Source organism: Neomonachus schauinslandi, chromosome 6 (genome assembly GCF_002201575.2).
Source record: "Neomonachus schauinslandi chromosome 6, ASM220157v2, whole genome shotgun sequence".
NCBI lineage: Eukaryota > Metazoa > Chordata > Mammalia > Carnivora > Phocidae > Neomonachus > Neomonachus schauinslandi.
In genome coordinates, this window is record NC_058408.1 from 43,627,850 (window position 1) to 43,654,031 (window position 26,182).

Below are 26,182 nucleotides of genomic sequence, written 5' to 3' on the forward strand. Positions count from 1 at the left end.
CACTTTATTTCATTTAATGCTCACAATAGCCCAGTGAGGTAGGTATTATTATACTCATTTTACAGTGTGTGAGGGGAGCGAGTTTCCTGAATAATTATATGGACACTTTTGCCAACTACAATGTAAAAGGAGAGAATTTTGTATTTCTATCTGTCCACTCTGACCCTGTGCCTTTAAATTAGCAGAAAGGTGAGTATGGCTATTTCACTCTGTTCATAATCATCACCCAAGGCCCTTCTTGAATGCTCCCAATCTTCTATTTCCCTCCAGTGTCTCCTGGTTCTGGGCTGAGCCCTTCTTTTTGCTCTTTTTTCTGTCCTCTGGACTTGTCCACAGGTCTCCTTGGTGTGCTGCAGAATCCACACTTGGCTGCCGTGGGCAGGATCCCCAGAGCAGCGCCGGCCTCTCTGCACACGAACCCTGGCACTGGCCCGGTTGGTAGATGCAAGTGTCAGATGAGGCCTAGCCCATTTCTGCATTGTCACAGCCCCTAATACAGTGCTCAGCATCCCTTCTCACCCAACAAATGAGCAAGGCAGCAACTTGCAGCACTTAAAACAGTGACCAGAGTCAGAGCATCTGGGTCTACACATTTGCCCACTATGTATTTGCTGTGTGGCTTGACACAAGTTACCGAACCTCTCTGATCATTAGCTGAATGAGAATGATAATAGGATTGTTGTAAAGGGGCGCTTGGGTGGCTCAGTCAGTTAAACGGATCGGACTCTTGATTTCAGCTCAGGTCATGATCTCAGATTCCGGAGGGAGAGGGAGAGAATCTCAAGCAGACTCCCCACTGAGTGAGGAGCCCCACCCAGGGCTCAGCCTCCCTTCCCCAGGCCAGGGAGAGTATCTGTAAGTGGTTTCATTTCCCACAAAGGCCTTTGGTCATGAACCCTCTGGGGATAGTTCAAGCCTAAGGGGAAGGAAGAAGAGAGGAAGCTGAGCGATTACCTCATTGACAAGTTGGATTTTCTTTTTTCTTCCCCATCCTTTTAATTTCCAAAGTTCAGACTTTACCCCAAAGCCACTGTCAGACAATAAAACAATTCCTCGTCAGCCATTCATTTCTTACTCCTTTCCCCCTTCCCAGCCTTTTCAAGCACAATGTTTTAAACAAACAAAAAACCTTTTTTTTTATCACAATAGGCTAAAATAAACCTATTTTGCATCTAAATGAAATGGATATGTGTAAATGACTGTGGGTTGTACTAGGTGGGGGATGGGAGCAAGTGAAGGAGAGAACTGCCAGAAAAACACATTAGAGGACCCTCATGGCCATGATGAGAGGCCCCACTCCGGAAACTGTCCTTACCAGCTCCCCAGCATTCCTTCCCTGTTCATGGTCAGAGCGCCATACAACCATAAGTGAAACCAGGAAGAATCAATCTTAACAAAAAGAGTGCAGGCCGGAAGAGCAAATTCCATATGGGGAAGTCATTCAAGCCTCTTTTATGAATATTCAGAGCTGCTTGATTTACCAGGCAAACTGGGATTTTGGGCTTCAACATTTCCCAAGGGATTCAGCAGGGAGTTCTTTATTCACTACATTTAAATGCAAATGATAACAAAACTGCATGACAATATACTTTGAAAAGTTGATTTAAAACAGCAAGGGAAGGATTAAGGCACCAATAAGAAGGATTTTATTTTAATTTTCTACAGAGGTTAAAGGCAGGCCAAACAGAAGCCCAGAATTCAAATGTTATCCCAGGAGCAAAACTGTCACAGAATAGAATTTGGTCAATTATTTCCCTCCTCTTATGAAGAAGTGGAAGAAAAAAATTCCCCCTGCCTTATTATTATTATTTTTTTTCCATCAATGACATCCATAACTACCAAGCAGGACTCCTGATCAGTACGAGCTTACCTCACCAAACTGATAACAATATAAGCAAAAGCCGGGAAACTTGATGCTTAGCCTGTACCATATTGAGGGTGAATGTATATCCTTTCTGGAAACAGTTCCCAGACCTCTCTTCTGATTTATGAGAAGCCCTGGTTGTTCAGAGCCCCCAAGGTTGGGGCCCACTCATGTAGGAACATCTTCTAACATAGACATTTATGGCTTTGAATGACAAGGGATAAAGAGCTGAACATGTATGTCATGGAAGAATGGCCCATTGTGTTCTGTGGGAGTTCAACTCTGGAGGAGAGCCTTCCAGGCCCCACATGTGAGAAAGATGGGAAAGGCCATAAATCCCTTGCTGTAAAGGCAAAGCCAATGATAACGTGTCACTTGCTGTTGAGTGGGGTAGAAGCATTATTATGTCTGTTCAAAGACGGAAATTAGACATTGTCCCCCTACTTGCCCAACTGCAACTTGAACTGTCAAGCAAACAAACATGAACCAGGGAGGAGAAAGATCCAGTCTGTTAAGGGAGGTCATATAGACAGAGAAGCAATTATATACTAGGTGAACGGATCTCACCTTGAAACAATAGGATGTCTGGGACTTGCTTCAAAAGAATATAGGTGGGTTGGGGTATCAATGAATCAAGACTGGCAAAGAATTGATAATTATTGAAGTTGGATGACAGGTACTTTGGGGGTATCACTGTTTACTTTTGCATGTTTGGAAATTTCTGTAAGAAAAATGACCTTTTTGCTATTTGTTTTTCAATTCCACCTGCCCAGTTAATTGTGACACTGTGCACCTCTATTGTGACAAAGTCACCACTGCTGGGAACAAGAGCATTTCTGCCACTCTTTTGGGAGCCCTGGGAATAGGGCAGTGCCAATGGCATAACCATGAAGGGGAGAACTAGACAAGATAGGAAGAAAGTTCAGACTTCGGTCCCCAAACCAGGACTTTTAAACATGGAGGAGAGTTTATTTGGAACTCTTAACAGAACCCATTAAAAAAAAATAACATACCCTGCAATGAAATATCAAGAAACTTGATAATTCAAGAATTCAGAGACTTTTGGTCTCAGCCCTGTCTGGGAACCTGCAAAGTTTCTTATCCTAAAGGCAGCATGTTACTCCCAATGTAGGGTTGACATCTCACACAGCTAAGCATGTGCATTGACCTGCAAAGTTCCAGAAGATACTACATCTTGACAATATGCCAGTCAGGTTTTTGTTTGTTTTTAACCAGACAGATCTTTAAATAAATTGGACTAGTTTAGCAGCTCATTCCACCAAATTGATTGATTATTCAGAATATCAGGACATTTTAGCATGCAGGTAGCAATAGCTTGCCTTACCTGATTTAATGAGAAAAAGAGAGATAAGAGTGCCATAAATAAAGGGAATGTCCAGAAAGCTAAGTCCAATAATAGATAAGATAGTACACATCAAGCCACATTAGAATGCTGCATCATGAACTGGACATAACATTTAAAGATGAATACAGACAATGAAGTTATGATCAAAGAAGATAAGCCACAGTGGTATGAAGACTAGAAACAGTAACGGATGCCCAGCAGAAGGAACTAGAACTTTTTAAGCCTAAAGAGAAGCCTGGTGAGGACAGAATAGCTGTCTTCAGCTCTTCCAATGTCTCACAAGTAGACGACAGATTAGACCTCTTCCATGATTCCCAGGGAAAAAAACTAGGAAAAGAACTACCAACATAGGAAAGTCTCAGGAAGGTCAATGTCAGCCTAATAGGAGGAACAAGTTTGAAAAAAATAAAATTGTGCCAAGTACTATTTGGCCGCTTTGGACAATAGTGCATTCCGGGACGATCTCAAACAGAGTTTGGACAAACACTTGTGAAGATGTTTTAAAGGGGATTTCAATACTGAGTATCTGCATTATTTTTGAAATCTCCTTCAAATGGAGATTCTGTGATTTCTGAGGATGAAAGCTTAACAATTGACAAACCAGGTTTTCGGTTCATTTTGTTTGTTTGAAGTAAACAATACACAAATCTTCCTTTGCAGGTGCCTTGTGCCTAAAACATGTTTCAAACTGTGAATAAATAAGAGTAAAACTTAACTCCTCTGCCATCCTCCAATCTACTGACCTCACTGAGAAAACATTCCTAGATGTACCATGCATCTGACTAAAGCATCTAGGGGACGGTTTCAGGATTCACCTTCATCCTTGACCCTACATTTTTCACTCCTGCCAAGTTACATACTTAAAAGCTCCCCAAAATGACCTGCAGGTTCCCACTGTGGCGATCTGGAAAGGCTATACACTGGGGTAGGATTCCACAAGGATACATGAGCCTTCTCATCTTGGGACAACAAACATTTCAATTTTGAAGTCCCTGAGTGTTTGTTATTGTTCTGTTTCCTGACTCTGTCATACTTGAATTTCTGTTTTCCCGTATTTGCTGGTTCCCAAATTCTTGTCTGATTTCTGATCACCTATCTTACCTCAAAGAATTCTAAATATTCCTAACGGTTCAATCTTTCAGTTATTTGGTAAATATTTATAGTACCTTCCATGTGCCTAGAGCACTGTGCTGGGCACTTTAGCAAATACAAAATGCCATATGACCCTGGCAAGGGCCTACATCTAAATCTGATAGAGAATATGAAACATGCACAGAAATAGCTACACCCCACAGCACAATGTGTTAAGTGCTATAAGAGAGGTACAAAGCAAGTGCTGTCAGAGTTCACAGGGAGGTGAGATGCTGCAGAAAAACGAGATGTGACTGCAAGAGCAGCCTGCAAAAGCCTGATGCCATTGATGTGCTAATCTTTTAAAATCCTCAACTATAAAGTATATAAAATATTAGATTTAAAGAAGGAGGTAACTGTGAATCGGGAAAAGGATATTCTGGAAAAATACATCTAAATGTTCAACGGCAAATAAATGTCCGTCAGTAGCCAGAGGGGCTAATCAATGTCCAATGTAAACCAAACACCAGAAAATCATCCCCATTGTGAACACAATCATTTACTCAGTCAGCTAGAAAAATTACGATTATGAAATTGAAACTACATTTACTGCTTAAACAAGTCTTTTTGGAGATGTAGTTTAGACTGAAAACTGTTCATTAAAGGGTTCCTTTGGGTAATGCACTTCAACTGCACTTTATGTTTTTGGAAACCTTTAGATTCACTCCCCATTCCAACCCCCAGAGGTAGGTTGTATCAGGGATAGGCAAACTTCTTCTGTAAACAGCCAGACAGTAAACAATTTCGGCTTTGCAGTTCATAAGGTTTCTATCGCAACTGCTGAAGTTTCTGAGGTAGTGTGAAAGTAGCCATAGACACACGTGGATGAGTGTGGCTGGACGCCAATAAAATTTTATTTATAAATACTAAAATTTGAATTTCGTAAAAGCATTATTCTTCTTTTGCATTTTTTCAACCATTTAAAAATATAAAAGCCATTCTTAGCTTGTAAGCCACACTTGGCCAGCAGGCTATAGCTTGCTGACCCCTGGGTTATCTAATCACTCTATTTACAGAGGAGAAAACAAAGGCTAAAGGAGACTAAGTATATTCCCAAATCAATAGCAATTCAGTTTATTAATGTCCATATGGAGAGAAATAATGAAGCAAGAGGAAAAACGGAGACATTTACCCACTCTTTCTCAACATTATTCACAGCATGGGCAAATCATATGTTATCTATAAATTTTGATTCCCAGGGCATAACAAGTAAATAATTTTTAAACTGTGCTTAGGCAGATTGGTTCCTGGTAAATGAAGCAATTATGGCTTAAATTTATATGTATCCTATTTTATTGTCTTTCTTAATTTATAATGGGTAGCAGTCTCTAAGTTAACAACAACAGAAAACATTTGCCTAAAGATCTTGTAGTTCATGTGATGAACCACACACTGCTAAATATTTATGAGTACATAAATATTTCAAAAGAAATATGAAGAGTTATTGATGTGTACCAAGATGAAGGGTTGGGAAATGTTGAAGAATAAAGCCCCCCACTGGAATGTCACTTACTTGAGGATTTAAAAAGATATAATACTAAATTTCAAAGTCATGGAAACCCATAGTTTTATAGTAAGAGCAGAAATATACTTGTTCGAGACCTCCTGAAAGGATATAAGCTAAAAACACGTGTCAAGGAAAAAGATCTCTATAGCCCTTACTCTTCTGACAATAAAGCCTGTGGATAAGAGAACAAGCACATGATCCAAATTCTACAGAATTATGGAAGATCAAACTAGGGTGAATTGAGTTCACCAAATCTGAGAGTATTTGAACAATGAGAGGCCATCCCATTGATGTACAGAAGACATACATTTAGAAGGTAGGTGAGAACAACTTCCCCAATCAGGGAAGAGGTTGGTTGTTTGGGTGGGTTGTACAGTAGTAGTATTTTATTCACTTATTTATTCCTTCAGTAGATATCGCTTGTGCAATAGACAAGGGTTTCATTTTGGAAAATAATAAATAAATAAATAAATAAATAGATAGATAGATAGATAGAATCATCTTTTAAAAAAAGAAAAGCGCTCCTTATTTCAGAGTGATACAGAAATAACTTCAAAACAGAAAAAATCACAGTGACAGGGAAATTGACATTTGGGATGCAAGGCCCCACATGTGAAATGTATTCCCTTGCCCATCACCCTTCAGGGGCTCACCAAAAGTGCTGGGTAAAGTCTGAACTCTTTGGAACTGCCCCTCCCCTTTCCACCCAACCCTGTTTTCTGGCTGTCTCATCTCCTGCCCTTCCCTGTCCCTAGCCACATTCAGTCATCTAGCAAGCTCTTTGGAGATTCCTCAATGTGCCGTTTTTAAAAGTCTTTACACAGGGACACCAGGGTGGCTCAGTCAGGTAAGCATCTGCCTTCAGCTCAGGTCATGATGCCAGGGTCCTGGGATCAAGTCCCGCTTTGGGCTTCCTGCTCAGTGGGGAGCCTGCTTCTCCCTCTGCCTCTGCTCCCCCTGCTTGTGCTCTCTCTGACAAATAAATAAATAAAATCATAAATAAATAAATAAATAAATAAATAAATAAATAAATGCCTTTACACATACCCTGCTCTCAGCCCAGAATGCCATTCTCCATCCTGTGCACTGGGCAGCTCCTACTTTCAAGCTCACTCTCACTAATACCTGCTTTGATGGCCTTCCCATCATGTCTTCTTCCTCTGTGCTCCCACTCAACCTCATTCTCGCCTCTTTTATAGCACTTATGACTTGAACTGCTATGTTTAGCTTGTTTATCTCCTGTATGGAAGATGATCTTCCCGGTGCATGGGAAAGAGTGCCTTTAACTTTCATATCCCTGAGGCCTAGCATGGTGCCTGAGGCACATGCATAACTCATTAAGCTGCTGTTGGATGAATCAATTGCCCCTGAGTCCTCTCATGACTATCTACCCTTCCTGCCACAAAAAGAATATAGACTTGAGGTGAGGATGGTAGGTAATTCTAACATTTCATTCATTCACTCATTCAACAGATATTTATTGAGCATCTATTATGTGCCAGGCTCTCTTAGGAGCCTGAGATACATTAGTAAGCAGAGTAAATGAAGATCCCTGCCCTTGAAGAGCTCACATTCTAGCTGGGGACATTAAATAACAAACATGACAAATAAGGAAATAACATGCTTTGTTAAAAGGTAATAAGAGGTGGGGTTCCTGGGTGGCTCAGTCTTTAAGTGTCTGCCTTCGGCTCAGGTAATGATCCCAGGGTCCTGAGATCAAGCCCCGCATTGGACTCCCTGCTCAGTGGGAAGCCTGCTTTTCCCTCTCCCACTCCCCCTGCTTGTGTTCCCTCTCTTGCTGTCTCTCTCTCTCTCTGTCAAATAAATAAATAAAATCTTTTAAAAAAATAAAATAAAAGGTAATAAGAAGTAAGGGGAAAGGTATAAGAAGAGCAGAATAAGGGGGACTGGGAAGGTGTGAGCTACAATTCAAATTATGTGATCAGGGGAGTAGGATCTGCAAAGTAGACAATGAGAAAGTAACATTTGGGCAAAAACTTTGAGGAGGGTGAATTTGACATGGGAATATGTGGGGGAAGGGTATTCTAGGCAGAGAGAACATTCAGCATGAAGACTCTAAGGCTGAAGCAAGGAGGTCAGTAAGGTTGGCTAAGAATGAGGTGGAAAGAGTGTGTTCCTGTAGGGGGGTAAGGGGGAAAGGTTGCAAATCATGGAGACCTTGTAGGCCGTTTTAATGACATTGACTTTGAATGAGATAGAGAGCCATTGGAGAATTTTGAGCAAAGGAGCAACATGATCTGACTTAGATCTGGCTTACTTTTAGAAAGGATTGCTTTGGCTATTTTTGTTGAGGACTGAGTATTGGGGCCAAGGGTAGAAGCAGGGAGATCAGTTAAGAAGCTATTGAAATAATGCAGGTGAAAGATACCAGTGGCTTATACCAGGGTTGTAGGTGTGGAAAAGTGGTTGGTCCTACTTGTATTTTGAAGATAGATCCAAAATCATTTGCTGACATAGATGGGGTGTGCAAAGAGAGAAGGATCAAGAAAGTTCAAGGTTTATGACCTAAGCAACTGGAACAAGAACAAAACCATATGCATTTAGTCTTATCTAGGGGCTATACTTCACTCATCCTCTTCCTACTGATTGGTAAATATTAAATGAGGTCAACATATAGCAGCATGGCTATCCACGTGGAGGTAACATGATGCAGAAGAAAGTAGGAAAAAAGAGTGCTATTTAAGCTGCCACCACTTCCATGGGTTAGCCTCTAAGTTTTGCTCTTTTCTACCTCTTCCTCCTACCCCTTTGTCCCCAGAATTACAACAATTTTCCTGAATGGCTCACTTGTTCAGAATAAAGATAATTGTGCAATAAATTTAACAGAAAACAATTTAATGGTAGTAGAGTTTACAGAAGCCCAAAGAAGGCAGCTCCACTATTAAAATGATAATGTGGAAGATGATGATGCTGGTGGTGGTTATCATATTTGCCTTTGCTGCAGAGTTCATAGATCATGGAGATATTGTCCAGTACAAGAGGTGGAGGGAAGATGCCAATGTCAGGGGGATGGCCTTGGTCAAACCATGTAACTTTTTTTTGGGCTAAAATACTTCTGAGGCTATCTGCCAAACTGTATCCAAAAAAAGCAAATTCGTTCCTTGCAATGGAATACTTATAATGTGAAAACCTCTGGCAATGGAAAACTTCCTTCCTTGTAAACTAATGCTACATTTACATATGTTGAAATATGGAACATGTCCATAAATTATGTAATTCTCTATCAAATAAATTCCTGTATCCCAGTTCTTAGTCTGTTACATCAAATCTTTAGGAATTATTTTAAATCCCTTGTTTAACCAAAATTCTGTGTGTTGAATATTGTTTTTATTTTTATTTTTTTACTTTTTTTTTAAGATTCTATTTATTTATTTGACAGAGAGAGACACAGCGAGAGACGGAACACAAGCAGGGGCAGTGGGAGAGGGAGAAGCAGGCTTCCCACTGAGCAGGGAGCCTGATGCGCAGCCCTATCCCAGGATGCTGGGATCATGACCTGAGCCGAAGGCAGACGCTTAACGACTGAGCCACCCAGGTGCCCCTGAATATTGTTTTTAAAAGGTGGTATTGAAAAAAAAAATTTAAAAGGTGGTGTTGAAAAAATATTTAATGCATTTCTTTGTGTCCTTAGGATCTTCTTGAGCAATTCAGGATGATTTGAAAGTTTAAAAAATGAACAAGAGGGGTGCCTGGGTGGTTCAGTAAGTTAAGTGTTTGCCTTAGGCTCAGGTCATGATCTCAGGGTCCTGGGATGGAGCCCCATATTAGGCTCCTTGCTCAGTGGGGAGTCTGCTTCTCCTGCTTCCCTCTGCCCCTCCCCCCCCATTTGTCCTTTCCCTCTCTCTCTCAAATAAAAAAAAATGAACAAGAACTTTACTAGAAAGTGTATATTTTACAGTGTCATTAAATACTGATTAAACAATCACTACATTCAGAACACTCTATCTGTGGTGATATTATTAAATTTACACTTGAATCTTTTCTAAAGAAACACTTTTTATTTTTAAGATTTTATTTGAAAGTAATTTCTACACCCAATGTAGGGCTTGAATTTATAACCCTGAGATTAAGAGTCATATGCTCTACTCACTGGGCCTGCCAGGTGCCCTTTAAAGAAACACTTTTAAAAGCAGGTATGGGGCTCCTGGGTGGCTCAATCGGTTAAACGTCTGCATTGGCTCAGGTCATGATCTTGGGATCCTGGGATCAAGCCCTGTATCATGGCTCCCTGCTCAGTGGGGAGTCTGCTTTTCTCCCTCCCTCTGCCTTCTCCCCTCCACACCCCTCTTGTGCTTTCTCTCTCTCAAATAAATAAACAAAATCTTTTTTTAAAAAGTGGGTTTTCTTTCTCTTTCCCAGTCATCCATATACTACTTTCACAACTATTGCCTATCAATAGAAAATAACAGAAAATACAGATAATCCATCCAGTTTTGCATGTTCCTCTCATATCTGAAGATATCTCTGAAACAGAGGGGTCCAAACTTGAGGGTTAGCAGGTTTTGTTTTTTAGTTTGCCTCCACACATCTAGGCTGTTCATTTGCCTTGGTCTAACATTGGAAATGTGTATAGAAATGTTTCTCTTGAGATTCATAATATTTTTTATATTTTTTAAAAGATTTTTATTTATTAGAGAGAGAAAGAGGAGGGTCAGAGGGAGAAGCAGACTCCCACTAAGCAGGAAGCCCGATGCAGGACTCGATCCAAGGACTCCGGGATCATGACCTGAGCCGAAGGCAGATGCTTAACTGACTGAGCCACCCAGGCATTCATTTTTTTTTTTTTTAAGATTTTATTTATTTACTTGACAGAGAGAGACAGCGAGAGAGGGAACACAAGAAGGGGGAGTGGGAGAGGGAGAAGCAGGCTTCCCGCTGAGCAGGGAGCCCGATGTGGGACTCGATCCCAGGACCCTGGGATCATGACCTGAGCTGAAGGCAGATGCTTAATGACTGAGCCACCCAGGCGCCCCCAGGCATTCATATTTTAAAGGATGTTCCTACTAAGTAATATTCAAACTTTTTCTTAAAAGGCATATGAACCTCTAATTCTGATAGGTCTAAGCATATCTTCTAATAAAATGCTTAGACATGTAGAATAAAATCAAGTAAAACAAAAAGAGAAGAGAAACTGAAAATGAATATTTCATTTCAAAATTGTTAGAACATCAACCCTCTTGTTTTTATCGTATTCCTTGGTTTGGGATGAATTCCAGATGGGATATTTGTCTCTCATAGCTAGCTTGTTCCACATGAGGCTCGGTTAATCAGTTCAGCCAGAGAACGTAAATCAAACACCTGTCCATGTGAATAAAAATGTCCAAATTTTCTTTTTCAGGCCTTATTCTCATGTCATGAGCAGACACAGCTCCTGCCCGTGAAACTACCATGATTGATCCATGAGTTTTCATTAGTGGACTTTTAACTTATCAGTGAGTTAGAATGCCCAAATCCACCTGAAAATATATTACAGCCATCATCAGTGTTGGGCAAGTTCTAGAATGGTCTTTTGAACTGTATCAACTATTCCCAATTTCACAACCTTAATATTAAAAAAGAGTCAGTTTTAGGACCTTGATTTTCTCCAAATTCATACTTTTAAAAAAGGCAGCACACCCTTTTTTATCTTTTTACTTCCATAATGTTAATGAATTTCAGTATCATTCTCATGTGAGGAACTTTGAATAACCCAACTAGAACCTACTAGGAGCTTTTATTAGAAGATCCAAACGTCCCAGCTACAAAGACACTTTGAATTTAAGTATTTCCTTTTTTTGCATCAGTGCTTGGTTAGAACACATATTTCCAAAATTTTAGAGTAAGTATAATCCTTACTTTCCCCACAAACCCTAAACCTGCTTCTCTTCAGTGTTCTTTATTCATCTACCTTGGACAGAAACCTGAGAGTTACCCTGGTCTCCTTTGCCCAACACCCACCCGTCAAGTCACCAAATAAACATCCCTTTTACAGCTCAGATATTTTCAGATACACTCACTCTCCATCCCAAACACCACCAGTCTGGGTGAGGTGACCATCTTCCCTTACTTGAGCTCTATATTGCTGAAATAGGTGCTTAGCTGGTCACCACATTTTTATTCTTGCCCTTCATCATTCTATATTCAAAATTTGATTAATTCATAACTTCAGAAATATAATTATAACATTCCTTTACTTTAAAAACCATGCAATGTTTTTTCATTGTCATTGGGATAAAATTTAAATTCCTTAACATGACTTACAAGCCTTCGTAATCAATCAGACTTCTATCTACCTTTCCAGTATTATCTCTTACTCCCCTTCTCCTTGAACCATCCTTTGTTCTAATATATCATGTCTCTCTGCCTCACCACCCCAGCCCTTGTGCATGGTTGATTCCTCTACCTGGAACAAGATTCTACAGACTCATTTATTTTTTATTTACTCAACAACTATGATGGAGCAAAGACTTGCTACTTGCAACTATGATTTATATTATACTATTACGGAAAGCTTACTCCATGCTAGGTACTAGGAAATAAATCAGTAATGAAACCAGGCATGGTTTCTGTTCTAAAAGAGCTTAAGGTCTAGCATGGAAAATAGTCATTAAGCACATAATGAGATGAGAGTTATGGCATGGAAAGTATAAGGTAATGTGGGATCAAATGTCAGGGTAACCATACTTAATTTAGAAGTCAGTGGAGGCTCCCTGAGGAAGTACCACTGAAGCTAAAATCCGAAGTATAAGTAGGTGTTAGCTGTGGTAACAGAAGAGTGGGGAGGAAGGAGGAGGTATGGGAGTGGTGGAAAAAAATGTTCTAGCAACACAATTATATGGAAAATATATGAGTACTAAGAAAAAAAATAGCTTTTCCTTGTTATAGTATAAGATGTTGGGAATAGATACCTTTGTTGAATATATTTTGTTGGTGGCCTGTGTTACCAAGGACAAAAGTTCTCATCACCCTTTGTTAACAACTAAGTTCAGGTGACTCCTCCTTTCATAGGTGTTGTTGCAATTAAAGGAATAAAGAGGTATCCTGAATGAGAGAGAAAGTCTAGATATCAGAAAACTAGTTTTATCTTGACTTTTGCATGTGACCTTGACCAAATGACTTACACCTGTACCTCTGCTTTGTCCTTTGTAAAAAGGAGATGATAATATTATCCAGTTTAACTTGCAGGGTAGGATCAAGTAAGATAATGGTGCCAAAAGTATAAAATATCACTTTGTGTTTAATGTTTTTTTTTACAGGCATTTCAAGCATATCAAACACTTTCTTGATTTCTGACAGTTCTCTATATCAATAGAAACTCAAATTCATTTTTCTTATGATTTCTAGTTGTAGCAATAGGGGCTACGTTTCCAATTCCACAATAAATAAAAAGCCCTCTTCATTACCCTTGAAGCGGGACAGAATTGGATCATGTCTCTTTTCAAAAGACCCACTTGTTCAAAGTAAAAATATTTTGAAGTAGAAAAACTGGAAAATCCAGTTATTTTGCAATCATCAAAAAACAGAATACATTTCCGCTGTGATCAAGTCCTTCAATTCCTTTATTTTTTATGGCAAAACTTATCTGATCAGTCCTTTTTTACTTTTCTATTTAAACTTACTATCTTGGGCACCTGGGTGGTTCAGTTGGTTAAGCGACTGCCTTCAGCTCAGGTCATGATCCTGGAGTCCCAGGATCGAGTCCCGCATGGGGCTCCCTGCTCGGCAGGGAGTCTGCCTCTCCCTCTGACCCTCCCCCCTCTCATGCTCTCTGTCTCTCATTCTCTCTCTCGCAAATAAATAAAATCTTAAAAAAAAATTATTATAAACTTACTATCTTATTTCTGAGGGGTGAATTTATTGACAAACACAGCAATATAAACGCGAAGAAAGTTATACTGAAATATAATCTCTACATACTCAATAACTAAGATTTAATGTGTTAAAAAAAAAACCTTCTAGTGTCATGTTAGTCTCTTATGTAATAAAGCAGACCACGAAATAAAACACTGTTAGTTTATGAGTTTATTTTGCCAAAAATTTACTCATCCCTGAAAATATTTTAGCTATAGTTAAATATATAAGTGTCAAATTCTCCATCACAAACATTAAATTTTTCTATGTGTTTCTATAGCCACAGTTAGGAATAATATCAACTTCCCTTTCTTCAAAGTAAAAGGAAAAGCTCATTCTAAAATATTTTACAAATATTGAGAACTGTACAAGTACTACTTTTCAGAGATGAAGAATGAGTTTTTAGTTTTGAATGACACATCTCTTTTTCCTTATAGTTTTTCTCTTTTTTCTTTGTCAAGCAATTGGATTTCAAAATACAGTAACTTTGTTAAAGATGTCTAATTTCAAAGTCCTGTTCAGGTATTTAAAAAAGAAATTCAATTACAAATTTCAGGCACCTTGAAGAAAGTTTGATAACTTTATTGAATTGATTATTTCTGTACTGTTGTGGAGAAGATTTAAAAAGCCATTTAAAGGGAGAAAATAGTATGTGGATAACTGCTTTCGTTAGAGACAGAAAAAAGCTCTTAAAATGCATATTTAGGAATCTCATTTAGTTGATGACCAATTTATTTTTTCTTTTAAAGATTTTATTTATTTGAGAGAGAGAATGAGATAGAGAGAGAGCATGAGAGGGGGAGGGTCAGAGGGAGAAGCAGGCTCCCCACTGAGCAGGGAGCCCGATGCAGGACTCGATCCGGGACTCCAGGATCATGACCTGAGCCGAAGGCAGTCGCTTAACTGACTGAGCCACCCAGGCGCCCCAGTTGATGACCAATTTAATTCAAATCTCTGTTAGTCTATGTTTGAAGGAAATAGAGTTTATGGAATTATGCAGTCAGATCAGTGAGCACTTACTTGTTCCTGCACGTAGTACAGGGCAAAGTCCTCTGAAAGAGGAATCAGGAATGTGGGCTTCAAGTCTTAACTCTGCCACATACTCCTCATGTCACCTAAGGCTCTTAAAGTCACTTCACCTCCGAACATCAGTTTCTTATTTGTAAAATGGAGATAATGATGACTTTCTGGTAAGCTTGCTATTAGGAATAAGTAAGATGAAAAGGCTCTGTAAACCAGAAACTACAGAAGTAAATCACAAAATTATCATGAGCTCAAAGATGCCCATAAGAGATTCTATAAAGAATAGTTTAATATGTATTTTGTGTTCTTATTTCCTTTTCATATGTATATGTGCTAAATCCTTCATTAGGTTATAAGCTCCTTAAGGCTACAGTGAGCATACCATATCCTCTTTCAATGTTGCTCTTCGGATTACACATAACTAATGGACGCTCATAAGGCTTTGTTGACAGATATTCTCTCTTATTCCTCAGTTCCAATACCAAAAAAATAGTCACTACTGTCAGAAAGTCTACTTTCACCTCTTCCATGTCTAAACCTGCTTGCTGTAATCCATACCTATTTCCACATATTCTATCCTCTAAACTCATGGAGAATTGGCAGGTCAGCATCGACTTAACAAAAGCCTTTATCACTGTTAGCAAACTGTTTCAGCTGCAAAACAGAATCCTCAATTCTTGATTTAAATCTACCCCTCTTGCAATCCAAAACAAGTGGAAGTGACTAATATAGCCCCAGGAAAAAAGGAGTACCCGCTAGCTCACTAAAGATTTCTAGAGCCAAGCAGTTCCAGAGGAAAGCCCAATCTTGCCCTGGCAATGGAGAGGAATAAAGTACAAGTGACACAAAATGGCTAGAGGAAATATGGACAGAGAAGAAAAGCAGGACCCGGGTAAAGGCATCAGTGAAAGTAGAGTGTTCCTAGGGCACTGATATTCCCTTAGATAAATGAAGAGGTACTCTGGTCTACTCTGATGCTTAAAACTAAAGTCTTTATTTAGTAAGTAGGTTAGCATTAGCTCCTAATAAGACACTTTTAAAAGCTGAAGGCATGGTGAGGAAGGGATGGCTACCTCTCAATCTCCCTCCTTGTATCCTATAAATGTGCCTACCTGAATCTGCCCTCAGCTCAAAGTAGTTCTATATTCTTTTCATGAGGTTTTTAATAAGCGGGCCCAGTTCAACACACCTTCTAGGTTTAAGAGAAGAGTATTTTTAGTCAAAGCCACCTCGCCCAGTCTTTACCGATATGATGTGGTTTTCATGAAACAGCCCTAGGAGGGCTCACGCAATCCTCCGGCTCGAGGTAAACACGTGTGTCCAAAGCCAGCTCCGGCGCGCCCTGAGCTTCAGCACCGCCGCCTCTGGATAGCGCCTTGCTGGCAGGCCCGCGCAGGGCCTCCCACCCGTCTCTCATCCATCTCCAGCCCACTCTCTCTCCTCTTCTCATTTCCTGCAGTGCCAGGAAAAAAGCACCCCCAACTTCTAACCTCTGCTCTATGCCTGCTTCTAAAGTGACCTCCGCGTCCCTCCCTCAGGGTCTAAACGCGCACGCCCCCGTGCCGTTGGGTCCTACCGGAGCAGCAGGGAAGCCGCGTCCACCGGTGGCCCGAGATCTCCGACAGGCATCGATCAAATGTCCCCTGACCCTGCTGAATCCCAAACCAGCAGCTGGGAGCCACCGCTCACTCCCTTTCTCTCCACGCCCCAAAGCCTCCAAGAAACAAACGCGCAATGATGCGCGCCCCCCCGCCCCAACTCGCGCGCGCGCCCGCGCGCGCACACACACACACACACACACACATTCACACTCATACACACACTCGCACGCCGCAAGCCTTCCGGGTGTCATCGCCGCCCTCGGCAGAGCCTCAGCCAACTTGGGCCCGGATCCATCAACGTCGGCTTGAAAAGGGCTGCCCGCAGCGGCCACCCCGCCCCCTCCCCTTCCTGGGCAGCGGGTCCCGGCAGCCAAGCCCAGGCTGGCCAGCCCCTCACCCGCTTCACTCAGCCATCCACCTCGCGAGGGCAATACGCGGTCCACAACCCTCAAACATTCGCCCCTGGGCCGCCCTGAACCATTAGCCAAACCCTAAATTAATCTCTTCAAGCCCCAGCCCTGCTAATGGTGTGCTGTGTGTGTGAGTGTGTTTGTGTCTCCAAGGCATATACATCATTTAACTCCTTCGAGCTTTCCACCCATCCTAAACAAACAGCACGTTATCTCCAACCCCCTCTTTCCCTTCTCCGCGACCCAACCTCTAACCCCACCCCGATCCTCCGCAGCCAAGTGGCCAAACTACCACACCACCGTACCCCAGTTCTGGAACCTCGACCTCCCACCAGCCCAAACCCACAGTCACCTCCGGCCCCTCCCCTCCCCCACCCCTTGGACCCCAGTGAGCCGGGTCTGGCCGGAGCAAGAGACGCCTAGGAAGCGCAGTCCACGTCCCTTCCCAGGAGCCCGGAACAGAGGGGCTGACCTCCCACCAGGGGGATGAGCCGGCGCATCCCTCCAGAGGGGCACACGCCTTACTGTTCAGTCGCCCTGGAAAATACAGGTGCCGGGGAAGGAGAGAGGCGGAAGCTGCCTCCGGGGGTGGGCGGGGGGACTCACCGAACATCTGAATGTGCCCTTTGGTGATGGGATTGAAGCTGCCGCAGGCAAGCAAGATTACGTGGGTCTTGGTGGTCTCGGTCATCGTGAGGGTGGGTCCCTCGCGCTGGTCCAGGGGTCGCCTCTTTTTTTGTGTCTCGATATGTCTGCAGAGGGAGAAAGGAAGGCGAGGCTCCGGCGGTGGATGCTGTGGACTCCAAGGAGTCGCTCCAGACGCAAACCGCGTCACTCCCCGCCTCCCCTTAACGCTTGCAGCTCCGGCAAGATCCGAGGCTGCTTTTGTATGGCTCTGCTTCGTCCTTCTCTTTTCTTTTCAGCCTTTTTCACGTCTCTCGTCCTGGTCTCCCACTCCTGCCTTTCCTCGCCGCCACCCACCTCACTCCATCACGCTCTTCCTTAGTGTTTATGTACAGGGCAAACCATGGTACCCAAGCCCAGAACCATGATACTCACAGCACGGTGTGAGCTCCTTCTTTTACCTCCTTCTGACTTTTCCTCCCACACGCTAACATTTTTCTGTCCACATCTACTTTCTCTAACATTTTCAACTCCAAAAGTGTTTGATCTTAAGAACTGGGGTTTTTTTTTTCCTTCCTAAAAGTTTTAAGTGAGAAATGACAATGGTTTATGTCAGGAATACTAATTTCCGTCTTTCTTTTCCCCCTAATCTGATGATTTTGAACTGCTGAACTGAGTCCAGATCTTCACCGAGTGGTTGCCAAGAAATAGGGGGAATCCCTATTTCTGAATCCCTCCTCTGGAATAATGGACCTTTTTATGGGTTGAAGCAATGCAGAGAACACGTATGGGGCAGAGTTACTAAAGCTGTACTAGGAAACTACTGTGATCCTACATAAGCTGTCAAAGTTGAGACAAAGATTTACCCATTCAACAAGTGTTTCTTGAGTGCTCACTATGTGTGAGGCCCCGTTATAAACCCTGCTGATAAAGCAAAGTCCTCCTCTTCTTCAAGTTTACATTCTACTGGAGGAGGGAGGTGACAAACAGAGGAGGAAAATATTAGACGGTGACTGTGCAGTGCCCCACCAGTGAATGCCATTCACTCTCTGGCAGAACAAAAGGTGAATGGGGGAGGGGGGCCACTTTAAATCCAGTAGTCAGGGAAGGCCTCTCCAGGGAGATGAAATTCAAACTGCAACCTAAATGACAAGGAACTGCTGGTACACATATTTTGGGACAGGGAAGAGTTTATTGTGCTCATAGACGTGAAAGAAGACCAGCATGACTAGAATGCACAAATAAGGGGAAAACGCTAGGAGACAAGATTGGACTGTCCTTCAGGACAGAATGGAGTGGGGCTTGGAGGCTAGGATAGGGTTGGGATTTTTTCTAAGTGGAATAATTTAGAGAGGGATAACAAAAGGAAACCACTGAAGCTTTAGGCAGGGGAGTGATGAGTAACTTGCAGTTTTATAAGATCATTCCGGTTGGTAGGCAAAAAGTGGGAGGGCAAGGCAAGCATTTAGGGAATTTTTAAAAAAATTTTATTTATTTATTTGAGAGAGTGAACAAGCAGAGGGGAGAGGCGGAGGGAGAAGCAGTGTCCACACGCTGAGCTGGACGCAGGGCTCCATCCCAGGGATCCGGGACCATGATCTGAGCTAAAGGCAGACACTTAGCCAACAGACACCCAGGCGCCCCAAGCATTTAGGAAATTTTGCTGGTAGCCTAGGCTAAGTGGAGTTGTCCTTGGACTAGGGTTTATAAAGGTGAAGTTGATGAGAAGCAGATGTTCTTGGGACAAGTTTGGTAGATAGAATTTATGGTCTTTGCACAAGGATTGGATGTGTAGGGTGAGGTAAAGAGAAATCTAAGAAAATGTCTAGAAATTTGGCTTAAACAAAGGAGTGGACTGAGATTGAGAAAATGGGGAAAGAAAGTTTGAGGGATAACCAAGTGTTCTATTGTGATACCTATTAATTCTTATTTTTTAATGGCCTTTAAAAAAGTTGAGGTATAATTGACATATAACGTTGTATTAATTTTAGGTGTACATAATAATTCTGAACTTAGAGATCCAAAAGTACAAATATTTACCTCTCCCAGGCTTTGAGATTCTTGAATAAATTGCTACCCTATATTAGTGGGTTGGTTGTTGTTTCTTATCCAAGATCACATAAATATTTGTGCAGTAAATATTTGCTAAATTATGCTGAATAGCAAATCAACCCTAATGTGCACAAGATTTCTAGTTCAGATACAAAAGTCCTATGAATTGATGTATACTTTAATGGGGTTTATGTCTTCCCTGGCATGGGATGCAGGTTAGTGAGGAAGAAAGAGCAAGAGATATTGAAGGGAAGCTGACTTGGGTCTGAAACTCTTGACACTAGCTGGGCAATTAGCATAATTATACTTAACCAATAAATATTTATGGAGTGTCTGCCATGTGCCGAGCACTTGCTTTAGGAACTGTGAATAAAACAAAGTCCCTACTTTAATGGAGTTCGAATGCTAGAGGGGAAAACAGACCATAGAAAAATGAATAAACACAATGGCAATAGATACCACAATGAAAAATAAAGCAGGGTAAGAAGAAAAGGAAAGGAAAATCCTCCTTTATATAAGGTGATTAGGGATGGCATCTCAGTTAAGATGGTATTTGAGCAGGGGACCTGAAGCAAGTGAAGGCATATGTTGCTTGACTGGGGAAGAATATACACACAGAACAGCAGGTGCAAAGAGTGTGAGGAGCAAGAGTGTTCGGGAATGTTCAAAAGGACACGTGTATTGCTGGAGAAAAGAAAGAAAGGGAAAATTGGTAGGAGACAGATTAGAAAAGTAGGACAGACACATAGGGCCTCATAGGCCCTGGCTAGGGCTTTGACTTTTTCAGAGAGAGATAGGAAGTCGCTGGAGGGTTCTGAGTGGAGAAATGACATGACTTGAAAAGTACCGGTTTGGCAGGAGATATGAATTCTGGAGTCATCAGTATAGTTTTATATTTAAAACCATAGGATTAAATGAGGTCATCCAGGGAGTAACAGATATATGAAGAAGAAAAGAGTCCCTCAGATTCAGCCTTGGGGCACACCAAATTAATAATGGTAGCTAAGGTTCATTGAGTACCACTAGAAGCCCAGGTACTATAAGCTGTTTACAGATGTTAATTCATTAACTCTATAATAACTCTAATTGTGAGTTCATATAACTCCGATAAGTTCATGTAATTTATCCCATTTTAGAGATGGACATAAAGGAGAACAGAGAAACGACATAAGTGGTCCAAGTTCCGAAAACTAGTTTGTATGGAGCCAGATTCAAACTCTGGTAGCTTTTGGTTAAAGGACCTGCTCTTGATCCAAGTTTCACTGCTATGCTATACTGACCACATCCGTAAAAATGAGGGTAACTATACCCCCTAAGCCACAGAGATGTGAAGATTGCCAATAATGGATGTAGAATATGTAGCATATAGTAGATGGTCAATAAGTGATACCTATTTTATAAATGAGAGAATGGAACTTCTTAGCAGAGACATGAAGAACAGACTGAGAACTGCCTTACCACATTTTTAGGTTTTCTTTTCTTTATCCAGGAAAAATGGAAAGGTAGAGAGGAAAATTCAATGTTAACTTGCTGGAATGACTGGACACTCACTCAATGCTACAAGTTAATTTTAGTAAAAAGAAAGAGAAAAGATCCAACTCAGGCTTCCCATACACAATAGTGGTCAGTAAATATTTACTGATGAATTAGGGTGAAAAATCTTTTCATCAGTCCAATGCCCAGAGGGTAACAGTGAAACATGAATGTGTTATACAATGCAATAAATATTTTCAGTATTGTAGGTTATGTCTTAAGTGATAGTTTAAATTCTATTGATTAGATTAATTGGTTGTGATTCTAATTGTCTCTTGTGATTTTCCTTATGCTTATATCTAATTTCTGCATCCCCAAAGAGGGCTCTGGAATTGGAATATAAAAACATGGAGAAGGGTGCCTGGATGGCTCAGTCAGTAGAGCATGTGACCCTTGATCTCAGGGTCATGAGTTCAAGCCCCACGTTGGGCAGAGAGCCTACTTAAAAATAAATAAATAAGAATTAAAAAAACAAAACAAAACCATGGAGAGCAAGTCCTGGTTCTCCCCCTTCTAATTGTTTGGCTTTGGACAAGTGATTTATTGCTGATTCTATTTTGTCAATGTGCTCTGTGTACTTTAAGGGGTGCTAAATGGATCAAATAACACCATGTGTGAGTCACTGACTTTTTAAAAAGCATAGTGTCGGCTTTTGGTCAAACTCCATAGTTGTTACCTACAAAACACCTATTGTTTTTTAAGTGTTCAGTTGTTTCTATTGATGGCTTTGTCAAGAAGATTTCTGGAAGTGCTGATCTTAGAGGGTAATAACTTTGGAAATGTGCTAGTAGTGTATATATTAACCAACAAAAACAAATAGCCAAAAAGATACTAACATCGAATTTATTTTCAGGGAAGATTCCAAGGCTGGTTCATGAGATGTAGAAATGGGAATGTCAACTCTTGCATAATACATATACCTTAGTATATGTAGTGATCTATTCTCAGGAGTGCTTATTTTAACTTAGGTAATATAATTTGGTCCAATATTTCAACTTCCCAACAGCTGGGTAATTGCTTTAGGCTGAAAAGGAACCAGAGTCATTCTCCCACAGCCCAAATCTTGCAATCTGCTCTAGCCAGTTTGGTTTCCAAATGGCTCAAGACGGACAGTCCAACCCAGAACTTTCTCTGCTGTAAATATCTGTTCTCATGGGTAGGCATAAGTATCTATGAGTCTGATTTGAAATGTGCCCATGTAAGTCTAGCACAGCGGGTATGCGTGTTCCCTTCTCTCCCCATTCACCTAGTCCAGATTAATCATCCATTTACATCACCGATCGGGGGAAACCATTCCATGTTTATAAAGCTGGTTCCAAGGTAATATTAGGGGTCATCCTTTTTAGGAAGAGCAAAAAAGCACACACTTGGTGTGGCTCCTTTAGTTCTCATCATAAAGTCAGAGAGTGAATATTTACTTTATGTTTTCCTTGTAAAAATATTATTCTGAGAGAACCATGACTCTTTGGGATTCTCTACAGGCCTCAACATTTGTACAATTCTCTCTCCTTTGCTTTCTCCACTTTTCTTCAAGATAAACATCTTCAGGGATAGAGCTAAAGTGATTGGCATTACTCTCCCCATCTTCTCCACAAGCGAGTATTTTTACATCCGTGAAGTGAAAAATGTCCCTAGATCCAGATTCCTTCTTCTAGCTCTAAATCCCCAAAACCTCACTCAGACTTATAATTTCTCTAATCATTCAAATCCTATTTCACAAGTGAAAAATGTTTCCAAAATTTAAAGCCTGGTTATCAATTACAAACATAGTAATACTGCTGGCACCACAGGTCTTTATAACCAATAAGCATTGGATGCCTTTAACAATAAATTTCTTCAGCCAGCTCGGATATTTGCTGATTTATTCATCATGGCTTCTTTAAGATGGAGGGGCAGGGAGAGGAGCATATAGATCATTATTTTCATCTTGAGACTCAAGATCTCACAACTTACAAAGTTTTCCCCAGAGCAGCAATAGGAGATAGAAAAATCCGTTCTAGGAGACTTAGAAAGAAGTATCATTAAGAGGGATAAGTATTGAGGAACCTGGGTGGCTCAGCCTGTTAAGCGTCTGCCTTCGGCTCAGGTCATGATCCCGGGGCCCTGGGGTCAAGCCCCGCGTCAGGCTCTCTGCTCCTCGGGGAGCCTGCTTCTCCCTCTCCCTCTGCCTGCCGCTCCCCCTGCTTGTGCTCTCTCTCTCTGTCAAATAAATAAATAGATAAATAAAATCTTAGAAAAGATAAAGAAGGATAAGTATTGGGGCACCTGGGTCAATGCATCCGACTCTTGATTTTGGCTCAGGTCATGATATCAGGGTCCTGAGATGGAGCCCCACTCTACGCTCTGTGCTGAGTGTAGATTCTGCTTGAGATTCTCTCTCTTCCCTCTCCCTCTGGCCCTCCCCCTGCCTGTGCTTTCTTTCTCTCAAAAAAAAAAAAAAAAAAAGAAGAAGAAAGAAAGAAAAAAGAAAAAAACGGGTATATATTCCCTGAAATGACATCTGAGAATATCTCTGCTTCTCTCTTTTACATCACTCAAATGGAAAACACATTTGGCTCAAGGGAGTGTTAAATAAAGAATAGGCAACTTAAAATACAAAATATTTTTTCCCATTATGTCAATAACTCACAATTTGGTTAAGTCAGATCGACCTAGAATTTCAGTCCCATGATTCCCCAAACCCATGAGATGCAGAAAATAACAGTGGTATGGTTGAGCTACTCTCACAACTTGCCAATACTAACTAATTTCAGAAGAAATAGAGGCATAAGAAAAATTTGCACCACTTGGACCTGTTAAGTTTCAATCTTCACAACCTGTATTCATTTTTTTGGTGGAGTTGAGGTGGCTCAAGGTTGATAGCTGTACATTTTTAGATTTTATAAGTTGCTTGTATTGTTATACAAGGACTATTTCAGAAATCCATAACAGAAACCCTATTCAAACCAGCATACGCCAAAGAGAGCATCTATTGATCTCTGTGAGTAGGAAGTTGTTTTGTAGTCATTTACGAGATGGTGAGCCAGGTAGGGTCATAAGAGGAGACACAGGAGAGGCCCAGGAAAACAGTTTATTATCCTCACAGGTCCTAGAGACAGGAGGCATGACATGTCATACAGGGCCACAGGGAAAAACATCAGGACGGTTAGGATGTGGAAGATAGGAGTGAGGAGAGAGCTTAGGCCATGGGCCTTTATTTCCACAGAAAAGGCAAGGCAGGGTAGAGTAAGCAGTGTAGGATAGTCTAATTTGAATAATTTTGGAGGGCTTTGGGCTATAGGTGTGGTCCCTAGTTGCCTAGTAGTTGGCCCTAGGATGAAGGCAGAGAATATTACCTCCTGGAGTTTATGGGCCAGATAGAGGATGTCTGACTCTGGATTAGTTTGCCTATCAAAGGCATGCTCTCTGTTGGGCCCTTTGCTATCTCTAAGAATTGGCTAGCTCAGGGAAGGGCAGTCTCTCCCCAGAAAAAGAAGGTTTTAAAGATACCAAAACATCAGAATATATCATATACATAACAGAAAGCTAAAAAGTAGACCTAGCTTTAGGGAAAGCTGTATCTAAGAGTTGGAATAATATCATCACGACTCCATTTCTTTCTCTTACCATCCCTGTTTACTTTCCTTTGTGATTGCTCTATTTCAGATCGGTGCTCTTTATATCAAAGGAAGATGGCTGTTGGCAGCCTCAAACGACATTGTCCTTACAGATCATGATCCCATTAAGAGGGCACATCCTTCCCAGGAATGCCAGTGAAGTCTTAAGGAAGACTGATTATCTGGCACTGATCTTGTGCCCATTCCTGATCAGTCACTGTGATTAGAAAGAGAAGTATTCTAATTGGCCAACCTGGGTCATTTGCCCATGCTGGGTTCAAAGGGGGAAGGGAAACAGGAAGGAGGCCAACTCCATTCAAACTGCTTGGCTGGGCAGGATTGTTCTAGAACACAGTAGAGAAGCTTGACAAAATTATGTCCCCAACGTTTCTATAAGAAGAAAACATATAGTGTAGACCTCAAATTCAATAATCTGATTGAACCCAGGAACATGTCTTACTAATATTCAGAACTCCAATTTCTTGTAGGGGTAAGCTGAGACTGACTGATTGGTGGGAAGGTAGAAGCTGGTGGGAAAGGATCAAAGCGTGCCAAGGTAAACATAGTCCTAGATGAATCCAGAAAGTTTGTGCAGGAGCTTTCAAGAATTGAAGAGAGTGTTGGAAATACTCTTTTGAGGATGAGAACTAGATACTCTCTAAGATGTCCTTGCCTGGCAACCAGAAGCTTTAAATTCCTTCAGTTTCTCTCCCTCTCTCCACCCCTCCCCCCCGCCACTTCCTCCACATGATCTGTTGTCTGTGCCAGGCATTGGCATCATCCTTCTCTCTGTACACCAGGTTCTCTGAAAGATTCTTGGTTCCTGCTACTCTGTAAGAATGACTTGGATTTTCATGGGCCAAACTATGGCACAGACTATACATGACTTCCAATTCCCAACATCCACTGGCCTCAGTTTCTGTGTCTTGGTACAAACTGTTAAGATGGAATTCTGTTAGCTCAGTTGGAGTCATGTAACTATCTTAGTCCACTCACCAGGGGCCAAAAATAGGTCTGCCTCTGCCCATTTACTCAGTTGGAGTTGTAAGAGGGCACTGTCCCAATTTTACTACCCCAAACACACCAAAGCAAAAGCCAGATGCAAATTTAGTCCTTGCTCCATCTTTTTTTCCACATGACCTGAAATTTGCAATATGAACATCTTTACTATGTTAACTAACATGGGGCATATGCTTCTGGAGGCCACTATATGATCTGTTACCTAAGAAGATAAGTTTGTTAAAGGTTTTTGTTTCCTAATTGAAATTAATAAAGAAAGCCAAGGAAGGACTGGAGAATAGTGGGGGAAAAATGCATACCTTACCTTCCAGCCAATTGCTTCTTAAATATCTCCAGAACTGTTCCATTTTTCTTTATCTTTCTGCTACTTCCCAGGTTCAGACCACCTTTTTCTCTCTCTTTAGTTAATCCAAAAACTTCTGGCTGGACTTCCTGCCAGTAATCGTTCCCTCCTCTAAACATTTTCCATATTCCAGCCAAAGGGATTTTTTTCTAAAATATAAATCAGGTCGTATCACTCTGCTTTGAAACCTTCAATGACTTCCCAGTGCCCTCAAAATGAAATTCAAACTCTTTTTTTTTTTTTTTTTTAAGATTTTACTTA

At 41.2% G+C, this 26,182-nt stretch overlaps 1 protein-coding gene across 3 annotated transcripts in view; it reads right to left on the bottom strand.

The window, feature by feature from the left end:
• NMNAT2 (nicotinamide nucleotide adenylyltransferase 2) overlaps positions 1-26,182 on the bottom strand; it is a 179,180-nt gene that overhangs the window by 123,675 nt on the left and 29,323 nt on the right. For all 3 annotated transcript variants that reach the window (XM_021682779.1, XM_021682782.1, XM_021682781.1), the window contains exon 3: positions 17,360-17,505. In XM_021682779.1, coding sequence (XP_021538454.1) covers positions 17,360-17,444 — 85 coding nt within the window. In that variant the 5' untranslated portion in view covers positions 17,445-17,505. The remainder of the gene's footprint in view (positions 1-17,359; positions 17,506-26,182) is intronic.